The sequence below is a fragment of the Siniperca chuatsi genome, linkage group LG13, assembly GCF_020085105.1.
Source record: "Siniperca chuatsi isolate FFG_IHB_CAS linkage group LG13, ASM2008510v1, whole genome shotgun sequence".
In the NCBI taxonomy this organism is placed as follows: Eukaryota; Metazoa; Chordata; class Actinopteri; order Centrarchiformes; family Sinipercidae; genus Siniperca; species Siniperca chuatsi.
Window position 1 is genome coordinate 17,740,077 of NC_058054.1, and position 27,299 is coordinate 17,767,375.

The 27,299-nt window shown below is 40.9% G+C and overlaps 2 protein-coding genes across 6 annotated transcripts; one reads left to right on the forward strand and one right to left on the reverse strand.

Annotated features, from left to right (window-relative positions):
* Positions 1-195: 195 nt before the first annotated feature.
* LOC122886304 (nuclear receptor ROR-beta-like) lies at positions 196-14,473 on the reverse strand. Of its 4 annotated transcripts, none has more exons than XM_044218288.1 (10): positions 13,993-14,471; positions 7,367-7,452; positions 7,114-7,255; positions 5,993-6,499; positions 5,284-5,405; positions 4,865-4,997; positions 4,253-4,450; positions 3,380-3,490; positions 2,831-2,943; positions 196-2,729 (listed from the first exon to the last, which is right to left on the reverse strand). In XM_044218288.1, the coding sequence occupies exons 1-10, from the start codon at positions 13,997-13,999 to the stop codon at positions 2,568-2,570; spliced, it is 1,581 nt and encodes a 526-aa protein (XP_044074223.1). In that variant the 5' UTR covers positions 14,000-14,471; the 3' UTR covers positions 196-2,567. The 4 variants fall into 4 exon arrangements, with proteins under 4 accessions (XP_044074223.1, XP_044074224.1, XP_044074225.1 ...); XM_044218289.1 differs by having other exon boundaries at positions 4,253-4,360; positions 13,993-14,469; XM_044218290.1 differs by lacking the exon at positions 3,380-3,490 and having other exon boundaries at positions 13,993-14,473.
* Positions 6,506-27,219, forward strand: gpr35b (G-protein coupled receptor 35 b). 2 transcript variants are annotated; one of them, XM_044218293.1, is made up of 4 exons: positions 6,506-6,993; positions 23,469-23,633; positions 23,927-24,048; positions 25,440-27,219. In XM_044218293.1, the coding sequence occupies exons 3-4, from the start codon at positions 23,941-23,943 to the stop codon at positions 26,328-26,330; spliced, it is 999 nt and encodes a 332-aa protein (XP_044074228.1). In that variant the 5' UTR covers positions 6,506-6,993; positions 23,469-23,633; positions 23,927-23,940; the 3' UTR covers positions 26,331-27,219. The 2 variants fall into 2 exon arrangements, with proteins under 2 accessions (XP_044074228.1, XP_044074227.1); XM_044218292.1 differs by lacking the exons at positions 6,506-6,993; positions 23,469-23,633 and having other exon boundaries at positions 23,687-24,048.
* The last annotated feature ends 80 nt before the right edge of the window (positions 27,220-27,299 follow it).

The window sequence follows — 27,299 nt, forward strand, 5'->3', positions numbered from 1 at the left end:
CATAACACAAATGCTAGTCTGTGATTCAAAACATTAGAATGGCTGTGGCCATTTACATTTGCAGGATTATAATATCAGATCAGTGATTTTAGAGACTGATTAGACGTCTGATCGGTCAACAATATGTAAAGACCCATTTTACATGCATATCATCATGAAAGCCAAATTCAAGTTCAAATAAAACTCAATGAAACATTTCAAAAGAAAAAGAAACCCTTTATTACATTCTTAAAACCACATATAATGTATCCCATTGGGCAACAATATATATCGCGCTGTGTGACTCAGTTACTCTTAGACTAGTAATATACCTCTTGTACATTTCGTCATACAGGGAAAGAGAAGGGAGACAAACTATTCTTTTTTGTTTGTACTTTTCCTAATCTTTCTTCAATTAAAAAAATTAGATCACTGACTTTACAAGACAAAAGTGGAGACACGAAAAGAAAAAGGTGGATAAAAGACTGACAAATAAATGAAAATCACAGCAAAAGAAACATTAAACCCCAATACTGAAATTCATCTTTGACTCTAACTGATTCTTTTTTTTATTCCTATGTCTTGTAAATTTCATGTTACAATATTAGGACAAACAGGAAGGGCTTTGACACTTTGTGACTAACATTCACAAAAATAGAACTTACGACCACAGTGATTATGGTTATGGGTCTCATCTTAGGTGCAAAGGTGTGAGGAGCACAAGGCTAAAAGACGACACTGGTAATAAAGGGACAAGAGATCACAGCTAGCTCCCTGAGTGGCAGGCAGCAGGTCCTCAGACTCTGCACAAGAACTTCACAGCACCCCAAGTAAGACATTATCATCATCATCTCAATGCTATAGCAACCTTCAGAAAGTTATTTATGTACATGAAAAATGTAAACAGTTATGCGTGACCTTGTGTGACAGATATGGATTAAAAAACAAAACTAATACAACAGATTGACTGAAAACTATTAAGTCTTACTGGCATTGAGGCCCAACTCAGGGGGGCAGCTGGTAGCTCTGTCTGGCCTTAGACTAGTGTCCAGTGAAAAAGAGGATAAAGTTTAAGTGCTTCGTATTCAGACAAGTGTTGGGTTTGGGACTAAAGGAGAGAGGAACAGCAAATGTACAAAATAATACAGTTGCTCCAACCAGTGAGGAGGGTTTATGATACATCGTCATCGTTGTCCCGGCCTTTAACCAACTGAGACATTATGAGTGAAAGACAGTTATACTTCACCTACTGTACTGACTGCTGGTTAGAAACAGGTGGGGAAACCCTGTGTATCCCATTTTATTATACAGTTCATTAAGTCATCTTTTGCCTTGCTTTCTCTTTTCCTTGTCCCGTTTGTCCTCTTGTGTCTCTTTAGGCAGGGGGGGGGACAAGACAAAGGCAATGTTTTTCTGCCTTTGTTTGGGTAGGCTGCCTCCCCTACTGCGTCCACTCCATCGCTTGCGTGATGACCATGCCTAACCCCGCTGGGTTTGCCTTTGGGGCAAGAGGGGGCTGTTGCCATGGAAACCTGAGAGTACTGTCAAGAGAGGAAATTGTCCAGAAAAAGATTTGAGTCCAAATATCAGCTTTCGTGAAAAATCCACCCCCCCCACACCTTACTATCCACTTTTCTCTCCCTCTCTCTCTGAACTGACTCACACATTCTAACTCTCTCCATATAGTCTTATACTATATATATACTTATATAGTCATCTATTTACATTCTTATTTAAAATATTTGTTTATAAATGTGTATATAAATTAAAGATAATTTCATCTTGTCCTGTTTCTAAGTGGCATTTACAAGGAAAGGGGTGTGTGGGACTGAGGTTTCTCATTGCATTACAAGAGCCTACAAAGAGGCAGCACCGAACACTGTCTAAATGTGTGGGAGACCGGTTCTCAGCTGATTAAGGAGGTCAGCTTTAGCCGTGAGCCATATCGTATCTGTGTGTTTCTTTTTATATCAGAGAAAATGACTCATGATCTTGGTCCCTAAATGATGGTCAGTACAAGGATATTGTCTGTATGAATACGCATGCGCACCATACTGAGATGTATTAATATAGAGAGAAATATTGACTGAGAGCTGTATTAATAGTGAGGCCTGTTGATCAACAAGACTTCATTCTAATACTATGTGTAAAACTCTGTCTCAGAGTGGCAGGGTTGTACATTCACTGTTGTTAGGTTCTGGCTTGTGCACTGGTGCTTATCGATGAGGTACATTCATAACTGGTTGGGTGATCCACAGTGGATCTGATGTTCAACAAGTGTTAGAGCTTGGAGCTGTCTCGTGCTTAGTGGGCAGCTGTGTTATTATTACGATGCCCATCCGTTTGTTGTTAATGCTACAATATGCAGAGGACCATGAGCATGTGTGGTCTGTAGTGTAAGGTGCTTTGCCTGCTGGGAAAGTGGAGGACTACTTTGGGATCATGGGAGACGGAGTATTTAAAGTCCTGGATTGTCTCTTAACTGCTGGTTGTTGTGCTTCAACATCTATCCTACTCTGTCTCTCCTTTTGCTTCCCTACCTCTTAATACACTCTCTCCATCTCTCTCTCGTTTGTCTATCTGTCTGTCTAGCTGTCGGTGGAGTCCGGCAGAGACATCTCGCTGCCAAACACTTCCCGGTATAGTGGTGGGAAACTGTAGGCGGTCTCTGGGTGGACCAAACGGAAAAACTCGAGTTTGTCAATGTGGAGGTTACAGATAGACTTCATTATGGGCAGCTTGGACACCATCTGTGGGGACAGAAGATATACAAAGGTACATTTATGTATGTGGGTCTTCATGTGAGTACATTGGCATGTGTTTAAGAAGAGTCGTGACTGCTTGTCTTTACCTTGTCCAGTTTCTCGTCAGAAGCACCACTCTTATGTAGGCTGTGCTGCAGAGCCAGGTAGACTTTCTCCTGGAGTTTCTGAACCTTTTGGCCTTCTGTTAGCCAGGGTCGATCTACAGGGAAGAAAATATGAACGCCTTAACATACAGTTTTGTTTCTCCTTAAGAAGCTTTAAGGTTCTTAAAATCATATTCCGCATTGTCCGACAGTATATATTCTGTGTCAGCTCTTGATTGACACGATATGATGTTTACACTGAGTGAAATATTCAATATCCTGTTTCTTTTAAACAATGTTTGGCTTCACAGGATGAAAGGATCGGTGGGCTGCTGCTTTCAAAGATGTTAAGCATCATTTAAGCGATGGCGTCATGTACTAAGTCCTTTCTTTGCAATTCTAAAACTGGTGCTCTTGAATATCAGTGTGGCCTTCTCTACCAAGGACAGAACAGCATTGAATAGACTGCTATGATTTTGCAGTATAATCTGCACTTCTTCTCGTGCATGTTTGTGTTTATGTATTAATGTGTGAGCGAGAAAAAAAAATCACCAGGAGATAGAAGGACGGCAGCACTAAACAGAGCCATTTCTTCATCAGAGAGCTGTAGACGGCAAAGTCCTCTTCCCAGGTCAAACACTGCACTGACCAGGTCCTCACAACCTGCATAAACACAGGAAAGGACTTTAATAGTCCTGCTTAATTCGACAACTGACCCAGGAGATACCAGGGTTGATTGAGGCCTATGTTTCTTACTCAGTTTTCTAATTTTGGGCTTATTGGTCAAGATGAGAAACTCTGGCTCTTCTTAGTTCTTCAGTTAAATTACTGTCTGCATGACCTCTCAGTAGTCAGTAGTATTTTCAGAGAAATACTGCTGTATCTGTAATATATCTTTTAAAATGATAAACTTGGATAATTTTCCCTTATATGAGTTTATCACACTGTTTACTGCTGTGTTTAATGGTATTTGTTTTCACTTTTTCAATTAGAGTTGCATTGTTACACAGTTCTGTTGGTACTAAAGAGGCAAGACAGTGCTTCAGAAATTCAGCTGGAGGTTTTCAATTACTTCTCTTCAATGCCAGTTCTGGCTTTAAGTAACTACAGTTGACAAGACTGAAACTGAAATTGCAGTCTTCTAGATTTTAAGAACACTTACCACTGTCAGGTCATTTAAAATAATGAATTACGTTTGTCAATGCAGAGATATCTCTGTGAGATGTCAATAATGGATTGAGAACAGTAGGAGCCGAGACATTTTCTTAGGCAGGAATGGTAATTATTGCACAGTGCGTGTTAAAAAGGCATAAGATCTTCTAACTTGCATAAAGAATGAGAAACGAAAGAAGCTTTTGTGTGTGATCCTGTTAATTATCTGAATTCTTTAGAGCTTACACAACTACATTTCCATCTGATCCTCACCAAGTGCTTTGAAGAACTGAGCCGGGGCAAACTTTCCATTGAAGAAAATGGTGCTGTTGTTGACGTTGAACGCTCTGCACATACGTATCAGCAGGACTTCCAGACAGCCTGAAAGCGTAGCCACAGATAGAGGCAAAGACATGGAGGGATGAAGAAAGAGGAGGAAGGGGGAGGGATGAACAGAGAGTGCCCAAGATACTCCAACATGCACAAAACACAACAAACAAAACGTAAATAATTTTGTCCCAGATTGATTCACACCATATAAGACATTTTGAACCATTTAAAAATCAGGATAGGGATAACATGGATATCCACAAAGATTTTTTTTTAAAGTTCAAAAGATTTACAGAGAGTAAAATGTGTGTTGAACAGATAAGGAAAGTAATTGAAAATTTAGTTTTCAGAATTGTGGTTTTTCTCCCCAGTGATCGAACCAGGTGTGTGTCGTTTATTAAAACAAACGAATGGTAAAAAGGCAAAGGTAGAAGGATGGAGACAAAAAAAACAGGAAGGAACTAAAGTTAGCAAGTTTCAAACTGTTTACTTTTGAAGAATTCATTCTGTGCATTGAGTGTTTGAGATGTGAGCATTTTTAGACTGTACACTGACCTGCTTTCAGCAATATAATCTGATCATTCTGGCACAGATCCATGAAGCCAGCAATGCGTTTGGCAAACTCCACCACATACTGAATGGCATTGGTGATGTGGTGTGCACACTGCTGCCACATCCACTCTGCTGACTGAAAAAGAGACACAAAGAAGAGATGTGAGTGTTACGACATGACGTCAGCATGATTATCTTCTTAGTAGTTGTTCATCATCAGATCAGATTGTTTTTGTGGAAATTACAGTTACAATTTCAAAAATCTAACCTCTGCCTACTCACTGAAAAACAATGTATCTGCAAAGTAAGCCAAATTAAGTTAGTTTTTTAATATTTATATGTGATATTGTGATACTTAGCTGTTATTCTGATCTATAAATGTGTGTGACCTTACACAAATGGGTATAGTGTGCATTATGTACCTTGTTTTGAAAAGCACGTGTTTCCTCAGGTGTGTATTGTACCCAGGTGAATCTCTTCATGTCTTCAGCGCTGTACTGACACGTCTCCAAGTGAGACTTAACAATACTCTGAGTGATGCGCTCTTTGAAAAAAAAACATAAGCATATAAACAATAAACATCAGTGTTTTTCTCACTCAGGCTGCTTGTGGTGGTAGCAGGTTCGGGCTTTGAAGAGACAGAGAGAGCGTAGCAGAGTGTAACAGCCGTATTGTTTACATATCAACAGATAACGGCAGTGTGACCTTGCATAACTAGATGCACCACTCTGTTATGGTGTTATGTTTGCCACTGATGACCCTGACAAGACTGAGCGCTAATGGGTCATTTTACTCATCTTATCTCTGCAGCTGTTAGGATCCTTTCCACCTCCTGCACTCATGATATCCACTGGTCACAATATTTACTCATTGCTTCCTTTAAAAGTCCCCAGAGGCCTATTCAAAGCCTCCTTGCAGTTTATTGTTGCCTGCAACCATAAAGATGTAAAATAAAATACAAACGTATTCTTCCTCAAGGTCTCTAGAGACACCTGTCTAAAAAATGCCTGTGCTTCCTTACCCCTGCTTGTTTCCTGCTTGTTTTGCCTATTTAACCTTGTATTTGTGTCCTTGTGTCCATTTAATCCTGCTCTGCTGTTCTATCTGCTATGTATCATTGTCAGTACTCACCAAGGTCTGTTGTCGAGCAGTCATCAGGCAGATGGTCCAGCAGTGCATGTGTGTGTGCCAGCAGCGGATGCGTGTGAGAGTGTGTGTGCAGGAGCTGGATCCCGTTGCTGTCTGCCCCGTCCAGCATAGTCTGCTGCGGGGAATTCTGATTGGACAAGGATGAGGAAGAGGAAGAAGCGGACGATGAGTTGGAGGTATTCCCGGTGCTGGCTCCTCCGCCGAGCAGCTCCAGGCTGCAGTACTCGCTGGCGTCCTCGGGGGTCAGTGGCAGGTCGAACAGGTCATCAAGGTCGCTGAGGGTGGAGCTGGAGCCCCCACTGCTGTAGGACCGGCTCAGACCCTCTTCACCATCTTCCCCTCCACCACAGACGCCGTCCTCCTTGGGTAAGGACAGAGCAGTAGCCCCCACGCCTCCGGAGCCCACACACTCCTGGGACTTCTGGTGTTTTTGCACCTCAGCGTAGAGGCTGTCACGCTGCTTTTTGGACATACGACCAAACTTGACCGCTGCAGAGAGAAAATACATTCCGTTATAGTAGACGAACTTCATTAAAAATTCTTCAAACATCTTACAAGTGACTGTAAATACTTGGCTAAAATGAATATTGATGACAATAAATTAAATACTTTATTCATATTTTTTACCTTAGTACAGCGATATTGCAATATTGCTGTGGCCAAACATAATACATTTCACATCTGTTTTCTAAAGCTGTTACCTCAAGCTGATTGAAAAGATATTTCTGGCTCACATAGATTACTTCTGCCATCTTATCCGTAAGTACTGTATGTTCCAGTCCCTATATCCAGTTTGCATGATGACAGTTCATCACCTCTTCAGTCTGTATACTGTATTTGTCTTCTCTCTGTAACCTACAGAAGAGGGCAACAAGTGGCGAGCTCTCTTACGACAGCTGATGTGAAACATTACCGCTGAGGGCTTCAGATTCTCCTGGTATCAGCTTTAAATTAAAGGAACAAACGCACTGGGATTCCCCTGTGTAAGTGAAAGTGTTAGTTTAACAAAACTCAGTTGTGGTAAATGTTTAAGTTTACAGCTGAATGTCATGGTTAAACGAAGTGTGTAAAGAGGGTCCAGTGCGCTCTTTGTGTGTGTTTACCATCTCTGCTCATGCCCAAAGCCAGACACTTCTGTAGGCGGCAGTGCTGGCAGCGGTTACGGTTAGTTCGGTCGATCAGGCAGTTCCTCTGGCGGGAACAAGAGTACATGGCATTGTTCTGCTGGCTGCGACGGAAGAAACCCTAGACACACACAAACACACAAATAAAAAAACCCATAAATGACACCCCCATTAGAGATAAAGTTGAAGTTAAGTTTGGTAGCCTGGTTTACTCTCTGTATTTCCTCCTCACCTTGCAGCCTTCGCAGGTGATGACTCCATAGTGGATTCCTGAGGACTTGTCCCCACAGATCTTGCAGGGGATGACCTCAATCTGAGCTGCAGGGACAAAAACACCAACAGAGGTCAGAATGCTGCTGCCTAATGTGTCTGTATGAAAGTGCCTCAAATTCACAAAGAAAGTGAACTTGAGATTAGTCAACATCTGCTTAGTGAAGTCTTTGGCTTGTTTGATACTGTTGACTAATAGTATGGACTGTTGCCTAAAACAGTTAGTATATAAACACTAACACAACATTGAGTAACATGATACATACATTCAGACATCCACACACTTTCACAGAAGCCCATATTTCGGGTATATTCAGCGCCATTCAGTGTAAAAAGCTGTTTTTAACAAAGACATTTTTCATTCTTTATGATTTTTTTTTTTTTAAACTGTGCTCTGTACAGCACTAAAACTATTTTTATCAAAATGAATAATCATTTACTGATCACTGCTGATTCTGATGAACTCAGTTTTTGACTGGTCTTGCTCTTACCTCACTGGTTTAAGTTTTATGTTGTATATGAAAGGGCCTCTTCTTCTTTGGCCCCTGTCTCTTCTGGTGTTACCCAGTAGTCAGTTATGTGTCTCTTAATGCTCTCCATTTATTTGCAGCCCTTTGGGCATAAACATATTATCCATTTCCAATGGTATGCTAATGATACACTTTACAGTTAGTCCCACTTAAATGTGACAAGATGGCCAAATTATCCTGTGTTACATAATTCCTGGTGGTGGATGTAACAGAAGTTCTTCCTGCGTAATGACACAAAATATGAGAGCCTTTTCAATTCTTGGCAACTTCCCCATCACTGTAATACGAGCCAGCTTGGCTTTTTTAGGCATGATTTTTGTCTCTCTCTTTTGACTCTCATCTGCTGATCATTTATGTTGTGCTATCATGTTTTCTCCAGCTATAAACCTTGGCCAAAATTAGGTCCTTTGTATCTTCTGCATGCTTTTATCTTCTCGCAGTTAGATTGCTGTGACTCTGTGTACTCTGAGCTCTATTAGAAGGCCATCTCCTGCCTCCAGCTGATACAAAATTTACAAGATTTTACTGAGGATGTTATAAGGGTTAGACACATAGTTACATTTTATGTCAGTCCCCTTTGAGTCTGAGTGCAGTCTGTGATCCTGAGGTCAGTCCTTCTGGTTAAACCATGCCTCATTACCAGGGGTGACCATGTCTTTGAAACTCCCTATCTGTAAATCCCATGCTCGCAAAAATCAGAACTGACTTTCATGTGGAGGCCTTTAACATAACCATTTTTCTCTTATCTTTTTTGTGTATTTTTTGTCCTTTTCAGTATTTTTTATGATGCTTTCTGACACCTGAACTTTGCTGTATTTGATGTTGTTTTGTAAAACATGATAAATTGAAAAGCACTATACAAATCATGTTTTATTTATTATTAGGAAATTATTAACACATTTTAGAAACTGAAACCAAGAAAAATCCTGTACCAGAGTGTAGTAATCAAAGATAAAAACACATCAACAATGCAATTAAGTCACATATGTTTTTCTTTTTTCCATTGATGGCCTGTAGACAAACTGTCCCACAATAAGCTCATACAGTACAAGAGAAGATAACTTGCCATGAACTGTCTGCACCCTGCATGTGGCCCCCATGAGGGAACAGAAGAGTACACAAACAGATAGGGAATCACATGACACTTGTACACATGACATGTACACAAAGAGTCCTTCTTTTTTGACCATAGAGAAAAACAACAGCAGCTATATCATTAGACAGTTGTTGCTCAGCCATGCTGTCTGTACAATCTTAGACTGATTTACAAAATCCCATTTTGTACCACTTGTGAGGACAGTGTATGGAAAACCACTTAGGTCTATGTGATTGAGGAGGAATTGTTGCACTCTTAGGTACTGGAAAACACAACTTTCTACTTCTTTTCCCCTTTTAATGACACAGTCGGCTGTCTCTTCTCTAAAACTGTTGACTAAAATACTCCAACTGATCAGGGCAGCTGCAGGCATGCAATGGAAAAATATATCCCTCCCTCCTCCCTCCCTCCCTCCCTCCCTTCCTCCCTTTCTCCCTTTCTCAGGTTCCCCTCCACCCCTCCCTCATCTCAAAATTATATAACTCTCGTCTGCCAGCATTCCTCACAACACTCATTCAGCAGGCTCACTCTAGCAACACCGACACCCCGCCTTCCTCAGACTCTATCTTTCCCACTGGCTGAGCGGCGTTCGCAGCCTTCTTGGTATTGGCTGAGTCATCCGTCACTCGGGCCCTGTAGCCTGTCAGTCCATGTGGACGTTCTGTCCTACTGACACACTTTCCCACTGCAGGGGGAGAGGGAGAAGGGAGACAGGCTCAATCCCGCCATTTTTAAGGTGGAGCTGAACAATGCTCACATTTACACATAAAACATTTCCTTGAAGGCTCGTAGCTTGCAAAACTGGCTATGTTACATAACAACAAAATTAAACAAGACAAGCAATAATAATAATAATAAGCCTAGACAAACTGGACTTACCCGTTCATTAACACAGATCTTCACTGATTTCCCATAAGTTTTTTTCTGTATGGACTGATTCCTATGCATTAATCAATAATTATTAATGAGAAGCCACATTTGATTTGACTGTAAAAGTCCATACTGTACCTGGCTACAGTCCACTCAAAGCACACAAACTCTGAACTTGAATGTCAACTATCCAGCCCCCACCCATCTCCCCTGTCTTTGACATTGAGCTTCTGCTTCAACCTGTTCTATTCTTGTCCTGTGCTGAGAGCCAGAATTACACAGATGTCCCTGTTGCTACAACCACACATACATGCTTTCTCACTCCTCTTCTCTGACTCTCTGCAGATATGCAGGCACAACCGAGACAACAAAATATCCATCTCCTTAATGTTCTCTTATTTAATGTAATTGTCTTGTCCATAAGCTGGTAAATAGAACATGACCATGCAGTTAAACCAGTTACCTACATACAAAGCATTATTAAGTAAAGAAAATTAACAGGGATGTCTTGAAGACTTGTAGTGCTGAACCAATGGAGGAAAAAAACTAGGGCTACAACTAACAATTATTTTAATTATTGATCACTCTTATCCATTATTTTCTTGATTAACCAATTAATTGTTTGCTCTAAAAAACATCAGAATAGTGAAAAATGGCCATCATAATGTCCCAGAGCCCAAGCTGACATACTCAAACTTTGGCCCAATTTTCCAAAACCCAACAGTATTCTGTTTACTGGCATGTAAGACCACCGAAAACCACCACATATGCACATTTGAGAAGCTGGAACCAGTGTATTTTCTGCATGTTTGCTTCAAAAGTGACTTGAGCAATAGTTGACAACTAATTTCTGTCTGTCTGCTTATCAATAAATTGAATAATTGTTTCATCTCTACAAAAAACACCACTATTATGAGGTAAAATGAGCTTGTTTAACAGTTATGACAAATTCAGCTGTCTAACAACGCTGACAGAGACATAGCAGCAGCCACACTAATGTTAAAGCAACATTTGCCTTTAACCCTGAATATCATTGTTGACCTTTGCTACAACACAAGTCTTAGGCATCTGACCTTTAGCTTTCTAGAGAGAGCTGGCATTCTAAGAAGATCAATACCGATCCTGCCTTTTTGCTAACATGATGCCTGAAGGCTGCATGCAGCGCTTTACATTTCTCATCCACTGACATAATATTTAAGTCACAAAATGCTAGTGTGAAATGCAATAAATGAGGTGAAATTACACAAACGGCAAACAAAGAATGGCGCTTGAGTATGGCTGGTGGCAGTATGACAGCTACTTTCTGTGGCACACCTAAGCCTTTTCACAAAATAAACTGGAAACAGACACTTTAACAGTTCAGCTACAAACCATGTTGGCCCCAGCGTGTTTATCAGCCAGCTAAAGCTGCAACCGTGTTATCTCTACAAAAGGCTAAAAGTCAGTATGGGTGGAGTAGAGAGAGGCAGAGAAAAATCACTGACTTTGTGCTTCCAACAGTTCACTTCTTAGTAGCTAATGTGGAACAAACAGGCAATAATTCTCCAACAGGAGCCCCCTGGCCCGTGTGTAAAACAATCAGTATGTCAGTAGCAAAAGGAAAAAAGCTGAATTTTGACCCTCCATGTGTTTGTGCAAACATACACACATACCACTTCTCCATTTTATAATTTTACAACCTGTTTTTATGAAATACAGGTTGTTCATGTTTGCTTACTGCTAGATGCCCTTGAGCAACAGGCTGACACAAGGCTCAATGGAAGCTGGTGATATTTTCTTGTTTTTTTCATCCCCTCATCATAAACAATGACTGACAGAATAAGAAGACACACACAATAAGAGGTCGGGGCCTTGTGCTTGAGCTCCATACATATTAGCAATGCTAAAGCACTTGTTGTGTCATGCCTCACAGATGGGTGTAGGCTTACAGTGCAGCACAGAGCTGTATCACAACAAGCCACCGTGGTTGTCTTTGTCGCCTCTTCCTCTTTTGAAATCATGCTAGAGTACAGGAATGTTTTCCAGATTATTTTGTTTCCGTAAAATGAGGAGAGAAGATATATTCTCATATTTGAAAGCAAAACCCTGTTTGTTTTCACACCTTCTGCTTGAATCTGTGAAGGCAACTGTCTTACTGATTACCCTTGACATCATGTAGCACACAGCCTCATTCTCTAACATACAGCTCTCAAAAAAGATTTGTATTGTACTATCTGATACTACTTGAAAAACAAAACTGATGAGAGTTAACTCACATACTCAAAATGCACATATACAATCTGGCTCTCTGGTGGGCTGGTGGATTCAAATCAAGGGACTCTATTTTAAAAGATGCAAATACCAGTGGAGGCCAAGCTGAGGCCCACAGAGGGGGGATTACAACAGAGCTAAGAATTCCAGGCCTCTTCTACCAGGTGCCAGTGTGTGATATGAGTCTTGTGATCTTTCATTATGTTTGTCTGTATGTAATAAGTACTAATACATTCTGCAGAAGTGCACTCTGCTATCCACTACAGTAAAAGTGTCAGAGGTTCGAAATCACAACCCGGCCTCTAAAAGTCTCTCAGCTTGCCAAACCTGTTGGAATGACTCAATAATTTTGGACTAAATTGACTGTGATTGCAGAGATGTATGTTCAAACTGGGATAAAAATGCTGACATGCTTTTCTAGTGAGGAAACGACAGGTTGAGTGACTTACCTACATTTTCAGTGCAGTGAGCTAAGAACGGGTTGTGGTTTGTTTACATTTGGATATCCTGCCAGAACCTCCCTCCACCAGTGGCCCCCTCTGCTTCTTCTTCCTCCCTCCCCCCTTTTTAGTGCAAATTCATCTCTTTCCTCCTCTGCTGAAAAAACAAAACTCCTTGCAGCTTATCTCCTGTCCTGCACAACAAAAGATTGTAACGCTGGCAATGCTCAGAGGAAAAACACAGAAATGCAACACAAGAACAGAACCAAACATTAAGACAATGATTATTTAAATCATGATCTGTAGGGTGTTCTGTTTGCAACCAAAAACTGCTGCATGAAGATGAGAGGTTACAGTATGTTGTGGATGTGATATGTGCACAGCAAGAAATGTCCTTCCAGTATACAAAAATATATTTCAAATTAACGTGACATACATGTTGCTAATCACTATGTTTGATTTTATAATAAAACTATTTAGATGTTACGTATAAAGAACACAGGCTGTATCAGAACAACCTTTCTTGTTGAATTCCAATTATCTGCTGCCCCACTGCCCAAGTTCAAGCTCAGCCTTCGTCACGGAGCGACACATTGAAGGCCGACCGTCCCCGCGCGCTGTGACCGCACATGGCGCAGCACGTCGGGCGGCACGGCGCTTCCCATGGCCGCTCCCCCTCCCTCCGCTGCCAATGCTGTATAATGTTGGGTGACATAACTAGGTCAGTGGAACAGCCAGATCCCTCTCCCTCTATACGCTCACACAGTCGGCCATGCTGGCACAGCCATCACATCACAACAACACCACAACTACACCATCACTGCTCAGATTCATCTTGTCAAGTCAATGGTACAGAAACGAAAGGTTTGCAAGGATCTTCAGGACTGTTTTATTTTTCAAAAAATATAAAATATCACAAAATCTGATGACTGTAGACCGGGATAAATGCCAGAAAAGTGGCAATGTGCAAAGGTTCAAGTTTTAAATTGACCTGATCAGAAACCTGATAAACTCGATTACATAATTCTAGTTTTGGTTAACAACAACACCCCCCAGCCCCCCAATTGCATAACTGTAAACATGGATCCCCAGGCCAAAATTCACAGAAGGACTCCCAGCTCTCCCACCTGAGAGATAAAACAAACTGAATTCATCTGGTTGAGTAAACTCTCGTCATCAACTCTTTATCACTGCATGCTGGACTTCAGTGTGGAGCATGCAGCCTCGGGCTCTGTGCAGCTATAATCCAGTCATGAGGGATTAATGCGCATTGGGAGGAAAAGCGGGCGCACTCAAGTCCCTGTGCGCACACATGTGGCCGTTCCAGCCCGTACAAAACCCCCACACTGTGATGTGTTCAAGTAAACATGCACAGATTTATTGTGACATGAAATCAACTTACCTCTCATTTTGATGTTTTCTTTTTCTAGGCTGGACGGTGAAAACTCGACTACATGTGGTTCATGTAGGTGACAGGAGAGAGGAGAATAATGCGCTGGAGCCAGGGTGAACTGGCTCTGTAAATATTAACTTCGTCCCGGCTGTAGACAGCTCTCGTTAAGCACGACCAAATAAAAAAGGGGGAAAAAACTACCCGAAACTCCTCTCCTCTATCGCTCTGTCAAGTCCGAGCGAAATGAAAGAGTGAAGAAAGTCGCTTTGGATCGCATGGTAGCTGTTACTGGCGAATAGATTTGGCTCAACTTTTTTGACAGAATAGTCCCACGGTGGACGCGCGGTGTTCGGTGCCCCCCCTCTGCGCTCTGACTCTCCGCTTGCTTTCCTCTCAGTCTACCCTGCTAACCTACTTTCTCCAAGCGTGGACTCTCCCATGATCTCACTGCCGACAGCTCCTCTCGCAGCACTCGCGGGGGCGCGCAGTCGGGAGCGAGTTTAAGGTGGCTGGGCAAATGATTGACTAAGTGCTCAGTTCTTCCTCACAGCGATGTAGTGAGACATTAAGATTATCACTTCCAGCAGATAATAGGACGGTAAATGGACCCACAGTCAGTTCTGCTTAAAAACAGACATTGATGTATGCTGTTTCCCCCTACTTCCCTGACTTTATATCATTTGCACCGGTTACTGTAACAGTGTAGAGTGTAGCATAAAAATCTGTTATTGAGATTCATATTTGCCTTAATGGTGTTGACCTGAATGTAAACATTAAAAGTGAGCTCTTGCAGAAATCTTGCAGAAGCAGTGGCAGAATGTAGAGCTGATAATCGACTAGTCAACTTTTTTGGGGTCTTTTTTTTAAGCAAAAATGACAACAACAAAAAAAAAACCCTGGTTCCAGCTTCTCAACTGCTGGTTTTCGTTGTCTTAAATGATAGTAAACACATTTTAAGGTTTTGGACTGTTTGTCAGACAAAACAAATATGTCAACTTGGGCTTGTGTGTTTCTTACATTTTATACTGCCACTCATTTGAGACTATTATATTTAGTAGATTTACCTGCCACCTTTAACAGTGCTTGTGATATGTATGAAAATGAACGGCTCTTTTCCCAATGAAATGAGAATAGAGAAAAGTGAATTTGACAATAGACATACAATCTAGGTTTGCTGCAGTGACTCAAGAGACTTTGTGGGCCTGTAAAATATTTATTCAAGCTATTGTACTCAAATGAGCTTTGTTCCTTAGTGGCGTTCTTAGTAGAGTATCATAAGAAAATATCCCTGGCTGCTCTCCCAATGATTGCTCACCACCAATTTATTCTCTGCGGAGCAGCTCCAGAGTTTACACCCAGTGACCTCGCAAAGTTTCACTCACAGCATTTCCTGGTTCCTGTTTCATGTTCACATTTCTGTACTGGAAATGCAGGAACATGAATACTGCTGTAACATTTGCATCTCATCAACTTATTTGCATCTCAGTGTTAGTATGTTATGCACAGTGGTGGGCGTTTTTGCAGCAAATGTGCTAAATGTGTTATTTTTTGCTCATATAAATTTAATACTTTTAATATAACATTTACATATTCCCTGGTTTAATCTATGAATAAATAGGATTCTGATGTAAATGTGTGTTTCACTGTGGCTGCTGATGAGGAGGTGGGTGGGTGCTGGGGGCTGGGGGTTGTTGTAGCAAGTGGCCTTATGATGCAATGTTCTGGCAGCAGTGTTATGAAACAGCATGAAGGCAGAGATTACTCAAACTAGGTTAGTGGAGCAGCCGAGCACACAGTACCTGCGGTCATAGATTCTTTTTCTGTTTCTCACACACACGCATTCACCCACTCAGAAAGACACAGGCGCTCACATTCTTTTAATTTTTTCCTCCACCTCTTCCTTCTTTTTCATATGTAATCGCTTATCTTTTTTATTTATGCACTTCCTCATCTCCTGTGTCACAGCCCAAATTAAATATATTCTAACAGCTTGATGTATTTATTCATGCACACATGTTCAAATCCTTAGCTTTCTAGCCTTTTTGCATCTCAGCCATTTGTGTGTGCGGTTTTCCCTCTCTCTCTCACCCTGTGCACATCTCCTCTAAAGCCCCTCTGTTCTACGTCTCCCTTGACAACGGCAGTGACACTTTGACCTTAGCTCTTACATAACAGCCATGCAGCTCGGTTAGACAGCAGAGGAAGGAGAAAGAGAGGGAGGGAGTGGGTGGAGGAGGAGGAGGAGGAAGAGGAGGAGGAGGGCCTCGGCATGGCTTGTATATGGCAGACATTTTGTTGTCCGATGATAAATAGTTGAAAGAAGAGGCAAGGTAGAAGAAGAGCTTAGAGCTGGAGAAGCAGGAGGAATTTGGAAGGTTGCCAGCAGCAGCATAACAGGATGAGGGAGCAGATGGGGGGGCATAAATGAACGGATATTTACATCATAGACTGTGTGACAACAAGCTGAGTTGCAGCATGCACAAGGAGGTGAAATAGCCCATGTCCACTTTGCCTCGAGTCTTTTCAAGTACAGAAAAAGTTGCCAAAGCAACCGTCAACTGACAGCCCAGTGATGGACAGAAATGAGCTCTCTGCAGAGAAGCATTATGATATATTTCCAGTTCACACCTACCAGGATTGTTTCATGCTGTCTGAGATCAAATGCACTGCAAAAGAGTATCTTTTTTGTAGGGCAGCATTGAAGGATAAAATCTCTTTGATTACTGTGCATACGTAAACATGGGATGGGAGGTATAGCTACAATAGGTTAAGAGTGATACTTATTGCTGTTACCTTGACCAGTTACATTGTACAGACACGTCATCGAGATGCAGAGAGCCAATCACATACAGTATGTCTGCGTTTAGTATGCTGATTTTCAGATTTGCCCACCCACAAATCCCTGCTTATTTGCCAACACTTTGACTGTCAGGCAAGCAGACATTTTTGTTTTTGTGCAGAGGGTCATGTTGTTAGGAATGGCATAAGCTTTCTCCTGACTCAGATCAAAGCCGGTGTAGCCTTGTGACTCCCCAGGGTTGAATTTAAAGGCCTCGCTCACATCAAAGAGTCTTTGTAAGGATGAGGGACCAACTGTAACTGATTGGCTGCACATGGTTTCAGTGGGGCCTCATGGCCAATCTCTTTGCCTTAGCAGCATCAACTCCTTACTTTCCAGTCTATCTTCTCACACGCCACATTGTTAATCGTTGGCCTGCATTTATATGTGAACAGGGCTAATTTAAGATGCATCTATCATAGATAACATTCACCTCATCATGTCCTTTATTTCCTAATTTGTACTAATGTGTACATCACACCCACAAAAAGCAAAAACACACATGCACATACACATGTACTGGATTGTGCCAGTTTGCTAGGATTATTTCCGGCTCCTGCCATACACAGAGCTGTAATCCCTCACTCCCTCTTTCAGTTAATCTCCCTGTTTGCTCCTCTCTGGAGGCACCATTAATAACCTCTCTCCCCCCTCCTTACAGCCAAGTCTCTGTAATCTGGAGCTGTGAGCTTTGCTGCGTCACTAGGTCAGTGTGTCAGAATCCTGTCACAAGCTACTCGACTCCACTTCACATTCTTGTCCTATATCTCCATATTTTCTATTTTTCATTCCTCGTTCTTTTTTATCTTCCCAGCTCCTGTTACCACTCTACACTCTAGCACATCTGTTTCTTTTTCACTCTCTGTTCTCCTTATCAGCTTCATTTTTCAAACACTGTACAACTCTCGAGTTTGATCAAATCTGCAGAATAAATAATATATGAGTTCACTCACAGGTCATTGGGTACAGATTCATCCCACTGAGCACTCACACTCCCCCAACTCTCAAGCATTACAGGAAGATCACAAACATATACTGTATTCTTGTAGCGTCCTTGGCCTGCCTGAATCAATTACACTGCTGAAAATGAGTTCTTTTGAAGACTCTAGAAACAGTTAATATGCCATTTATCACAGAACGTTTGAACATCAAAACCTCTAACCTCTAACCTCTTTTCAACCTCTAAAACACCTGTTTTAGAGGTTGAGCACAACCTGCACTGAACTAAAACCTGAATGTAGCTTATACAGGAAAAGGTAGAGTCAAAACCTGACCATTGACCCAAAATTTTCATAATATGTTAAAGGTCCAGTGTGTAGGATTTAGTGTCATCTAGTGGTGAAATTGCAGTTTGCAACCATTTAAACACCGCTCACATCACCCTCCCAAGTGTGTAGGAGAAACTACGGTGGCCACGAAACTCACGAAAAACGCAAATTGCCCTATCTAGAGCCAGTGTTTGGTTTGTCCGTACTGGGCTACTGTAGAAACATGGCGGTACAACGCTGCGACCTCTGTTGAAGGGGCCCCGCTCCCTCTGTAGATAAAAATGGCTTAATCTAAAGGTAATGAATACACAATTATACAAATTTTCAGGCGATTATGCACTAATGAAAACATACTTATGAATATTATATTCCATTTCTGCCAATAGCTCCTCCTAAATGTTACACATTAGACCTTTAAAAGTAATTTTTTTCATGTATATTTTTATACATCAATCGGATTCTTACTGAGTGCTTGGGTCCTGAGTGATGAACACACTGTTTTCTGTTCTTATGTTCTTAAGAACAGTTTGGGTTATTTTACATGAGAAATTTCTGTATTTCTGTTTTTCTCTGTGCTCTTCTCGCTGGTTTGAGGTGGACGGGACTCATACTTATTCTTCTACCTTCGTGGACCAATCAGGATATAACAACATTTGAATCGGGATCTTAAGACAGTTGGTGGATTGTTTGGTTACTGTTAATCGAACGTGATCAAACCACACCTACACACACCTGATAAAGGTAATTAGCTGTGTTTTAGAGGGTTTGATTCTGCATAAATATTAGCTAAATATATTTTAAACTTATTACTAGCTTATTTAGTCATAAATGTTCAATGTTAAATAGAAATACTTAAAATTTGAAACCAAGTTTTCAGGGGCTTTAAGTTCAAGTTTGACTCTATATAAACAAATCCACACAAACTGCATGAACTCTGCACAAGTAAAACAAGTAAAACATTTTCACAGACCATCTCAGTTTAATTAGTGTATAAAATATTTATGTCAGTAAATGCATGCTTTCTGCAAACACAATTATTGACGTTGACTCCTCGGATTTGCACAGTGGAACCACAGCATTTTACTATTGCACCTGAACTTTCAGTGCCTGTTCAAGGGCACTGTACAGCAAGTACTGAAGCAGGGGACAATTGGTTCTTCTCTATTTCCTCTTTACAAATAGTCACATGAATCAAACCAGCAAACCCTAGGGAGCCCACTTCCCTAAACCTCCACAACATACCAGCATGTCTTCTAAACAAGATGTATCCTTCTAACATGTTGCTAAATTCAGGCTACACGTCTTCATGGGAATGTTCTTCAAGGCTGTTTGAGTATGTAAAAGACATGCTGACACACATGCACACAGTCAGCAGCAAATCTCTAGCTCTGTCACTCACTGTCTCCCTTTACCTTTCACCCCCCCACCCCCTCACCCTTCCACATCTCTTGACCTTGACACATTCATTGTACTGAACCTCTAATTTAGGTAAAACATTATCAAAACAAAAGACAGCCATGATTGATTAAAGTGTGAACCTGTTCATAATCATAAATGAAAGCACTGGGCTTTAAAATACATGTTTGCCTGCAGCTTTTGTCTGTGTCAACATTAACACAGAAATCTGATGCAAATACAAATATGTGCCATGTAAAGATGCGGTAAGAGTGAAAGGAGGTTGCCACGGCAACTGGGCTATGTTTATTTCCAGTGTGAATTGACATTCTTTGCCGTGTAACCCAAACCCAGTTATACCTAAGTGAGTGTGAATGCGCACATCCATCCACTGAAACACGCGCCATATGCACATGCGATCACACATGCAATCACACATGGACACCCACAACACTGTGATTTCTATCACAGAGTAAATAATGCCAGTGAGCACAGCGAGGTGGAAAAAGTTATTCCAGTATCCTGCATATTTTCCTCAACACTTCCACCTCACATCATCGTGCTTTCTCCATCTTTTGCCCGATGACCTACATGTGTTGTGTGCCATCCGTAGGGCATTACTGGCCACCTGAACACTCCTTATCTCACTGTTCTTTCACCCTCCCATTTTCTTTTATCCTCCCATATTCCCTCAGATCCTCTGTTCCCTTTCATTTTCATGCAAGACCAGAGCTCTTTTTTATGTTTAATCATCTACCTCATATTATCTAATCAGGGAAGAATGGAATAGCTGGATAATCCTTTTGTGATGATAAATTCACATTCATACATGATACATCAGCTAAAAATCATGTCTTTCCCTGTACATTTGTCTTTTATTGTGCAGTTCTTGTCTGGTTTCTGAACAGGTTTATCACCCAGATTGTTTTTCTTTAAGACCATCTGTTCAACACATACAATACACAGTGCATCCACATATCTACTCTCAGATCGTTATTTACTGAGATAAACAATCTGCATTTGAAAATCAGGCATGGGTGAGATTTGGTAATTCAGTTCATATATAACCGCCCAGATGACTCATCGCAGGCGGCTTGCAGAAACAGAGATATCTAGTGTTGGGATTGTGGTATAACATGCTGGGCTTATGTAATACTTGGAGTTTGCTAGCATGCATATTTCACGATTTGCAGTCCATATTGTCAATAGACTGCACAGACACACAATAAGACACACGTTAAGTATTTTACAGGGTTAAAAAAAAGCACATGAATGCAGTAATTGATGTTTGTCATGTCTGACACATGCATCAGCACACTGGAGGAGTTTCTATAAGAGTGTGGTCCCAAAGCAAATGCACACTAACAGTGACACATTCTCTGATGGCTGCACTTGACTGCCCCTCCATATGCCACAAGCACCTGATCACACATTGACAATCCCTACAAACATTCTGCAATCCCGGAGCATTATGTAATCCATCGTCACAACAAAAAGTTGGGCCAAATCATTGAAACTCTGGTTGACAAAAAGATCCATATGGTGCAGCTGTTTATCTGACTTGACTGGCATCTATAAAAGTGCAAGATATCTTTTTTGCAGCTAATATGTGTTTGCTGGATGCTGATTTGGAGGATGTGTCACTGTCATCAGTGAAGTGCAAGACGGTGCTGTGTTTTTCAGATTCAGGAGGTAATAAAAGTGAAACAGGAGGACTGTGCAGAAAGTCTGCATTGCGTCACAGCAGGGAGCAGAAGAAAAAGGGAGAGAAAGGAGACAGGAGGGGGAGAGCAGGGGCACAGCGAGGGGAGAGAGGGGTGTGTCTTCACTGACCTAGTTAGAGCGATGGAAACCCCCCTCCCACACCCCCCGAGCCTCACTACTGACGTGTAAAGGGCACTTTCAAACAGTACCAGATAGACAGAAATGAACGCAGGGAGGCAGGAAAGAGAGACAGCTAAGCGGTGAGAGAGACAGGCAGAGAGGCAGACGTGAGTCTAGAAAATGAGATCGACCGAGACTAGCAGACAAATATATCCGCAACGGTGGACCAGATCTGAGAAATATCTCTGTGAAAACAGGATAAGCCTAAAGGGATTTAATACAAATTAATGATAACAACAGGCCACATCTGAAAATATAGAACCCCTTCATATCCTGCGCAATATTAAATTTCTGCCTTTATTTTCAGTGAATAACATCTATGAAGCATAAAGCAGCTTTTAATAAAATCAGAACATCGCTAAGAAATGCAATAACTGCAAAACTACACGCTGTAATTCCTAATAAACAGGATGTAATCTAACATTTCCTGTGCTTTTCAGGGTTCTTTTTGTGGAAATTTTAATTTTCAAGGCCATTGCAATGTAAGATGTGTTATTAACAGGTAAACATACTGCACTAATTACAGGTATTTCACTTAATTAAGCCAGTGCATCTGCAGGTCACTTTCACACTCGCTCATTTACACAGCTACACCTAACCTTCAGTCTTTTCTCTAATAGGATGATTGTTTCTCCCTCTGGCTTCAAATAGTCCACATTTCAGTTCGGAGGCCACAGTCTAATGGAACAAGCTGACTCTTTCGGCTTGAAAGGGCATGCCAAAACTTTCCTCAAATGGTACCAACTAAAAATAGATTTAACAACATGAAACAACAAAGTAAAAGGGCAACTTCATCCTCCAAACCTTTCTGCTCTGTCATCTGTTTTTGTGTCATGTATTCTCAACTGTTCCGTTTAGCCCGTCCAAAACTTTTTCCAGATCACATTTTCAGATTTCCATTCCTCCCACCCCTACCCAAGTTGAAGGCCTGTGTTTTACAAACTAGCACTTGCCCATCATTATCTGTACTTGAGTGAGTACTCGAATGTGAGCACAGTATTGGACCCATTGCGGTATAAAAGATTATGATGCAGACGATGATTCATCTGTGTAATCTTGTGACAAGAGGTTGACAAGCAATTTCAGTAATGTTTCATTATCCAGTTTCAACTCTCCTGATTCTTTCAAATGTTGTCGAAATAGAAGCTCATTAACTGTATATGATACAAACTAAATATTGCAATGGACTAATTCTGACGTTGACATTATGTTCAATCAATGCCCAGGATTTGTGTCACGGAACACTCAGCAGCTTAGTCACTCCGGTGTATACACACCGTCTGCCACAAACGAGTGAGTCAGACCCCACAAGACAGACAAGCACATAGAGAAATAGTTACTGTAAGCAAAAACAAAGCAAAACATAACAACAAGCGAAATGCACACAGCCACACAAAGCAGCGTCAGTCACACAAACACACACTGTGATTCTGTGTAGCACTGTGTGGCTCCATTTCTAATTAAATGCCCAATAAGCGGGCCATCATTGTGCAGAGTCTGGCTTGTGTGTGCGTGGCAGCCAGACCGGCCTTTGTCCAAGCCCCCCTCTCGTCTGTCCGATTGGATAGAAACACTTTGATGAAGACATGTTGACAAAATAACAAAATAACAGGTTGGCCAGAGCTGCATGAAGGTAGAGAAAGGCCTGCAGATGTCTTGATGATTTCTCAGTCTGTTTCAATTATCTGTGTCTTATTGAATCCAGAAAGTTATTTACAAAGGTTCTTTCATAAACTGAGGTTTAAGCCAGGGGCCTGTGGCTGTTTTATTGTGACTGTCAGTTGTTGACAAGCTTAGGAGAAATTACAGGCTATTTTTGCTTGTCAGTTGATATATGACAATGGAAAATAATGTGTGAGACAAATATTTTCATAATCAGGGCTGACACACCTTTTCCAAGCAAAAGGTTTGTTGTCACATCTCGTTTTTTGAGTCATGTTGATTTTTGCTGAAATGTGTTGTCTCCTCTTTTCAGCCAGCAGAACAAAGCACTGACCCATTCTTCTTTACAATCTAGCTTTTGAAGAGTGGCAAGGTTTGTGCTCTAAAAGGCGCCTATTGCACAAGGACAAGATTTATTTTGTAATTTCCTTTTCCAGTCTGCCTTGCTCAGTGCAGCTCTTGACCTCCTGCTTTCACCTCCATCCCAGTGTGACCTTCTCTTCCTGGAAACTATCACTTGGACAGCAAATTTCTGATTCAAAAATGTAAATACAACAGTACTGACTAAAGATGGCCATCAGGAAACTACATGGTGTAAGGAGGTAAGTGTACAAACATTTCTTTCTTAATTCATTATGGTAAATGTATATACTTATATAGCGCCTTTCTAGTCTTTCTGACTACTCAAAACGCTGCAACTACATGTCAGTATTGTGAACATCAAGTGCTGCAAAGCCACAACAAAGCTCAAACAATTTGTTCCAGTTTTATATTACCCATGCATGCACATCTATATATGAAGTTCCGGTGTATCAAAGTGTAACAGGCAAACATTGTTACAAAGGGAACTTGTGGTGCGCATGGTTAGACTTATTTGCCACAATGTCATATGTAGCGAGAAGAGAAGAAATGCAGCAGATGTACTGCAGCAGAAATTCACATGCTAGAAGACATGCCGGTGTAGCTTCCCCTAAAATCAGTCCAGTAAGCTTCATGGTCAGGAGAACAGCTTATTTGGTAAGTTTTGTTTTAACTGTACGCATTTGTATGTTATCAAGAAATGAGACTACATAGTTACTGTTTCTGTTTTTTAATTTAAAAAAAGTAAGTTCTGCTATGATAACATTTTAATACAGTATTGTAGTAATAAAATTACAAAACTACAGGGAACTTTTGAACATGTCATATAAAATTAAAGGATAGGTTCACATTTTTTCTTGTCTTAAAACCATACTTACACGATCACATGTACATTGAAACAGTTTTTGGTTGCTGCAGTCATTCAGATCTTTTCCTAACAGGATTCCAATGTAAGACATTGTCCACAGTCCACTTTTATGCAAAGATGCATTATAAACTTTAGTTAAAGCTAATATGAGGTCACAGCAGTTATCAAAATCATATGTATTTTTTTTTACAAAGTTATAGGGTTTTCTTGGTCAAAATCCCCTCTTTATATTTGCCCCCATAACAGTGTTTCCTTGCTAAGCTGTGGAGGCGGGATAGTGACACAAAGTGGGAATTTCGTACAAAATAGACTGTAACTTCGGAAGATACCCAATTGATTTGGATAACTCAGACTACTGAATTAGCCCATCAAATTAGCTTTGAGCTAAGAGCACAGAACAAGGATAGGGGATTTTGTCTCCCATCTCTTACGCTGGGATTGTGTTATGAATGGATCTCTTCAGGTCCAGTATTAAAGGAGAACTCGATTTTACACATCAAAAGTCTGTTCTACAGGTCTTGGGGAATACTACTTCAGATCTGAAAAAAGTTGCATATAGCCTTCTGTGGCACCAGAGGGAGCTGTGCAAAATCTGATAATTAGCCTCAAGTTATGTCACTTGAGTCAATGTCGCTTGGGTCTGAAGTTTGAAAATGAAAAAAATCTGGGGGTGTGGAGGTAGCCAGAAGTAAGCTTACCAGAACTCTGTAGCCCGCTCCTCATCTCTGCTTGAGGCTAGCAGCTCGAAGCTACACTAGGCGCTACTAGCATAACACATCCGAATTCCTGATGGAACTTTCGGCGGTCAAGTTGCATTGTGGGTAATGTAGGTGCCAGGTTTTGACAAGAAAGAAGAATGTGTGCAATAAAAAAGACGATATCTGTGATTCTGCTGCATTGAGAACGACAATGTTATAGGAGTGTAATGCTAAATCTGTGGAGTACTCTTTTACCAGGAGGAACGATTACAGCAAGCAAAAACTGTTTCAATGTATATATGGGCATGTGAGTATTGTTTTTAGACAGATTTGAAAAAATATGAACCTATCATTAAACAAAGTAAGATCCTCCAAACTGTATTGCATAACCATTAACAATATTTAATTTGTGTGTGGTTTTTATGCTCAGCTGTACTAACTTAAAATTATTTTTCTCTCTGACACATGGCCACTTCTTACAGACAAATATGTGCAACAACACCACCAACATCACCGACACTAGTTGCAGAGTAAAAACCCTTCAGGGTTTGGCTTACATTCCTTTGTTTCTCGTGGGTTTCCTTGTCAATGCTGCTGCTCTGCGTGCCTTCTTAGCCAAAAGAGACTCCTGGACAGACACCCACATCTACATGTTCAACCTGGCTATAGCTGATTCTACCCTCATCCTCTTCCTTCCCTTCAGGATCTATGATGCTTTCTTCTGCATGCCCAAATCTCTCTTGTGTACTTTCCTTATGTACACACATTACATCAACATGTATGCCAGCATCCTGACCACGATTGCCATCAGTGTCCATCGTTACCTGTCTATAAGGTTCCCACTGCAGGCCAGATCATGGAAGCAGAAGAAAGAGACGGCTTTTGCTGTGTGCTTGTTCTTTTGGGGACTTCTGGTGACAATATGTGCTATATACCGTAAGGAGAACTACCCTGAAAAACTCTGGACTTGTTATGAAAGATGTAAAGATCAACCACTTAATTTGCAGTTTGTTGTCATTATGATATTTCTAGGATTCCTCACTCCACTGTTGATCGTTGTGTTCTGTTCCAGTCAGATCATCTGTATTCTGTCAAAGGTGGATGACAAGTCAGAGGAAAAGAAAAGCACCATTGGCATAGTGACAGCAAACATGATTGTGTTCATCGTCTGCTACACACCAATCCATGTTGCCTTTCTTGTCAACCACTTTCACCCACCACCTCCAAATTGGCATTCTGAAAACACACCTGCACATGTATATTTACTTGTGTCTGAATGGATCGCTTCCACAAACTGCTGTTTTGATTCCATCAGCTATTATTTTTTATTGATACGGTTTTATTCACAAGTCACTGGGAGTGCAAACAATTGATCTGTCTCTACAAATAGTATTTGTGTATCATTCTTTTAGACTGCATGATATAAAATAAATAATATTGTTAAAGGGGCACTCCACCTATTTTACGCATCACGTTCACTTTACTGGTCATGACGAGTACTACTTAGCCTGTGAAAACAGTTGGATCATGACTTCTGTGGCTCAGGAGGGAGTTTGAAAAAAAAAAACCCAGATGATGTCATCAGGGCCGTCTTGGCTTGGCCTTGAGACTTTTAAATCTTTAATGTAAACCTGCATTACAAGTTTATATTAATTACAAACTGGTGTTGTGGGGTTTGAAAGAAGTGGGCATTTAGGGGACAGGGAGGGTCAAATGAAAGATGCTATTGAGTTGCATTACGGGAATTGTAGGATGGAGCTTGACACATTTTAGGCACTAAAAGTCAGGAAATCTTGACCTGTGCTACTTCCTTTTTGACCATCATTCTGTCTCTTGTGAGTCCCCCAGCTTTATGGAAGTGCAACACAAAAACGCTGCAGTACCCCTATAAATTTGCAGGATATGATAAGTAGCTAGTTGACTGATTGCAATGAATATTATTTGACATTTTTTTGTAACTTTTTTTGTGATTTATTTGTATGAAATGTTTGCTATGTGTAATGTTGATGTAAAAATTAACTTTTCAACTGGTTCCATGTGACTCCTCAGTTCCCAGTTAGTTAGTTGCAGAGTTGATTTGTTAATATAGGTATTTATTTTTTGTAAATTAGGTCAGTATTTAAAGCGGAAGAACAAAATGTACGGTTGGCCTAAATCATCAAGTTGCTGTATGAACTCTTCAGCTGCTTTACGGATGTTCATGTCTGTGTGTTTGTATGTGTGTGTTTTGGGATATAAATACCTGTTATCTAAATCCCTCAACCTTTTGTTGACCTTATTGCTCTCTGTGTGATGTTCAAAGCATTATATCAAAGCAGAGAACAAGGGGTATTCTCATCTCT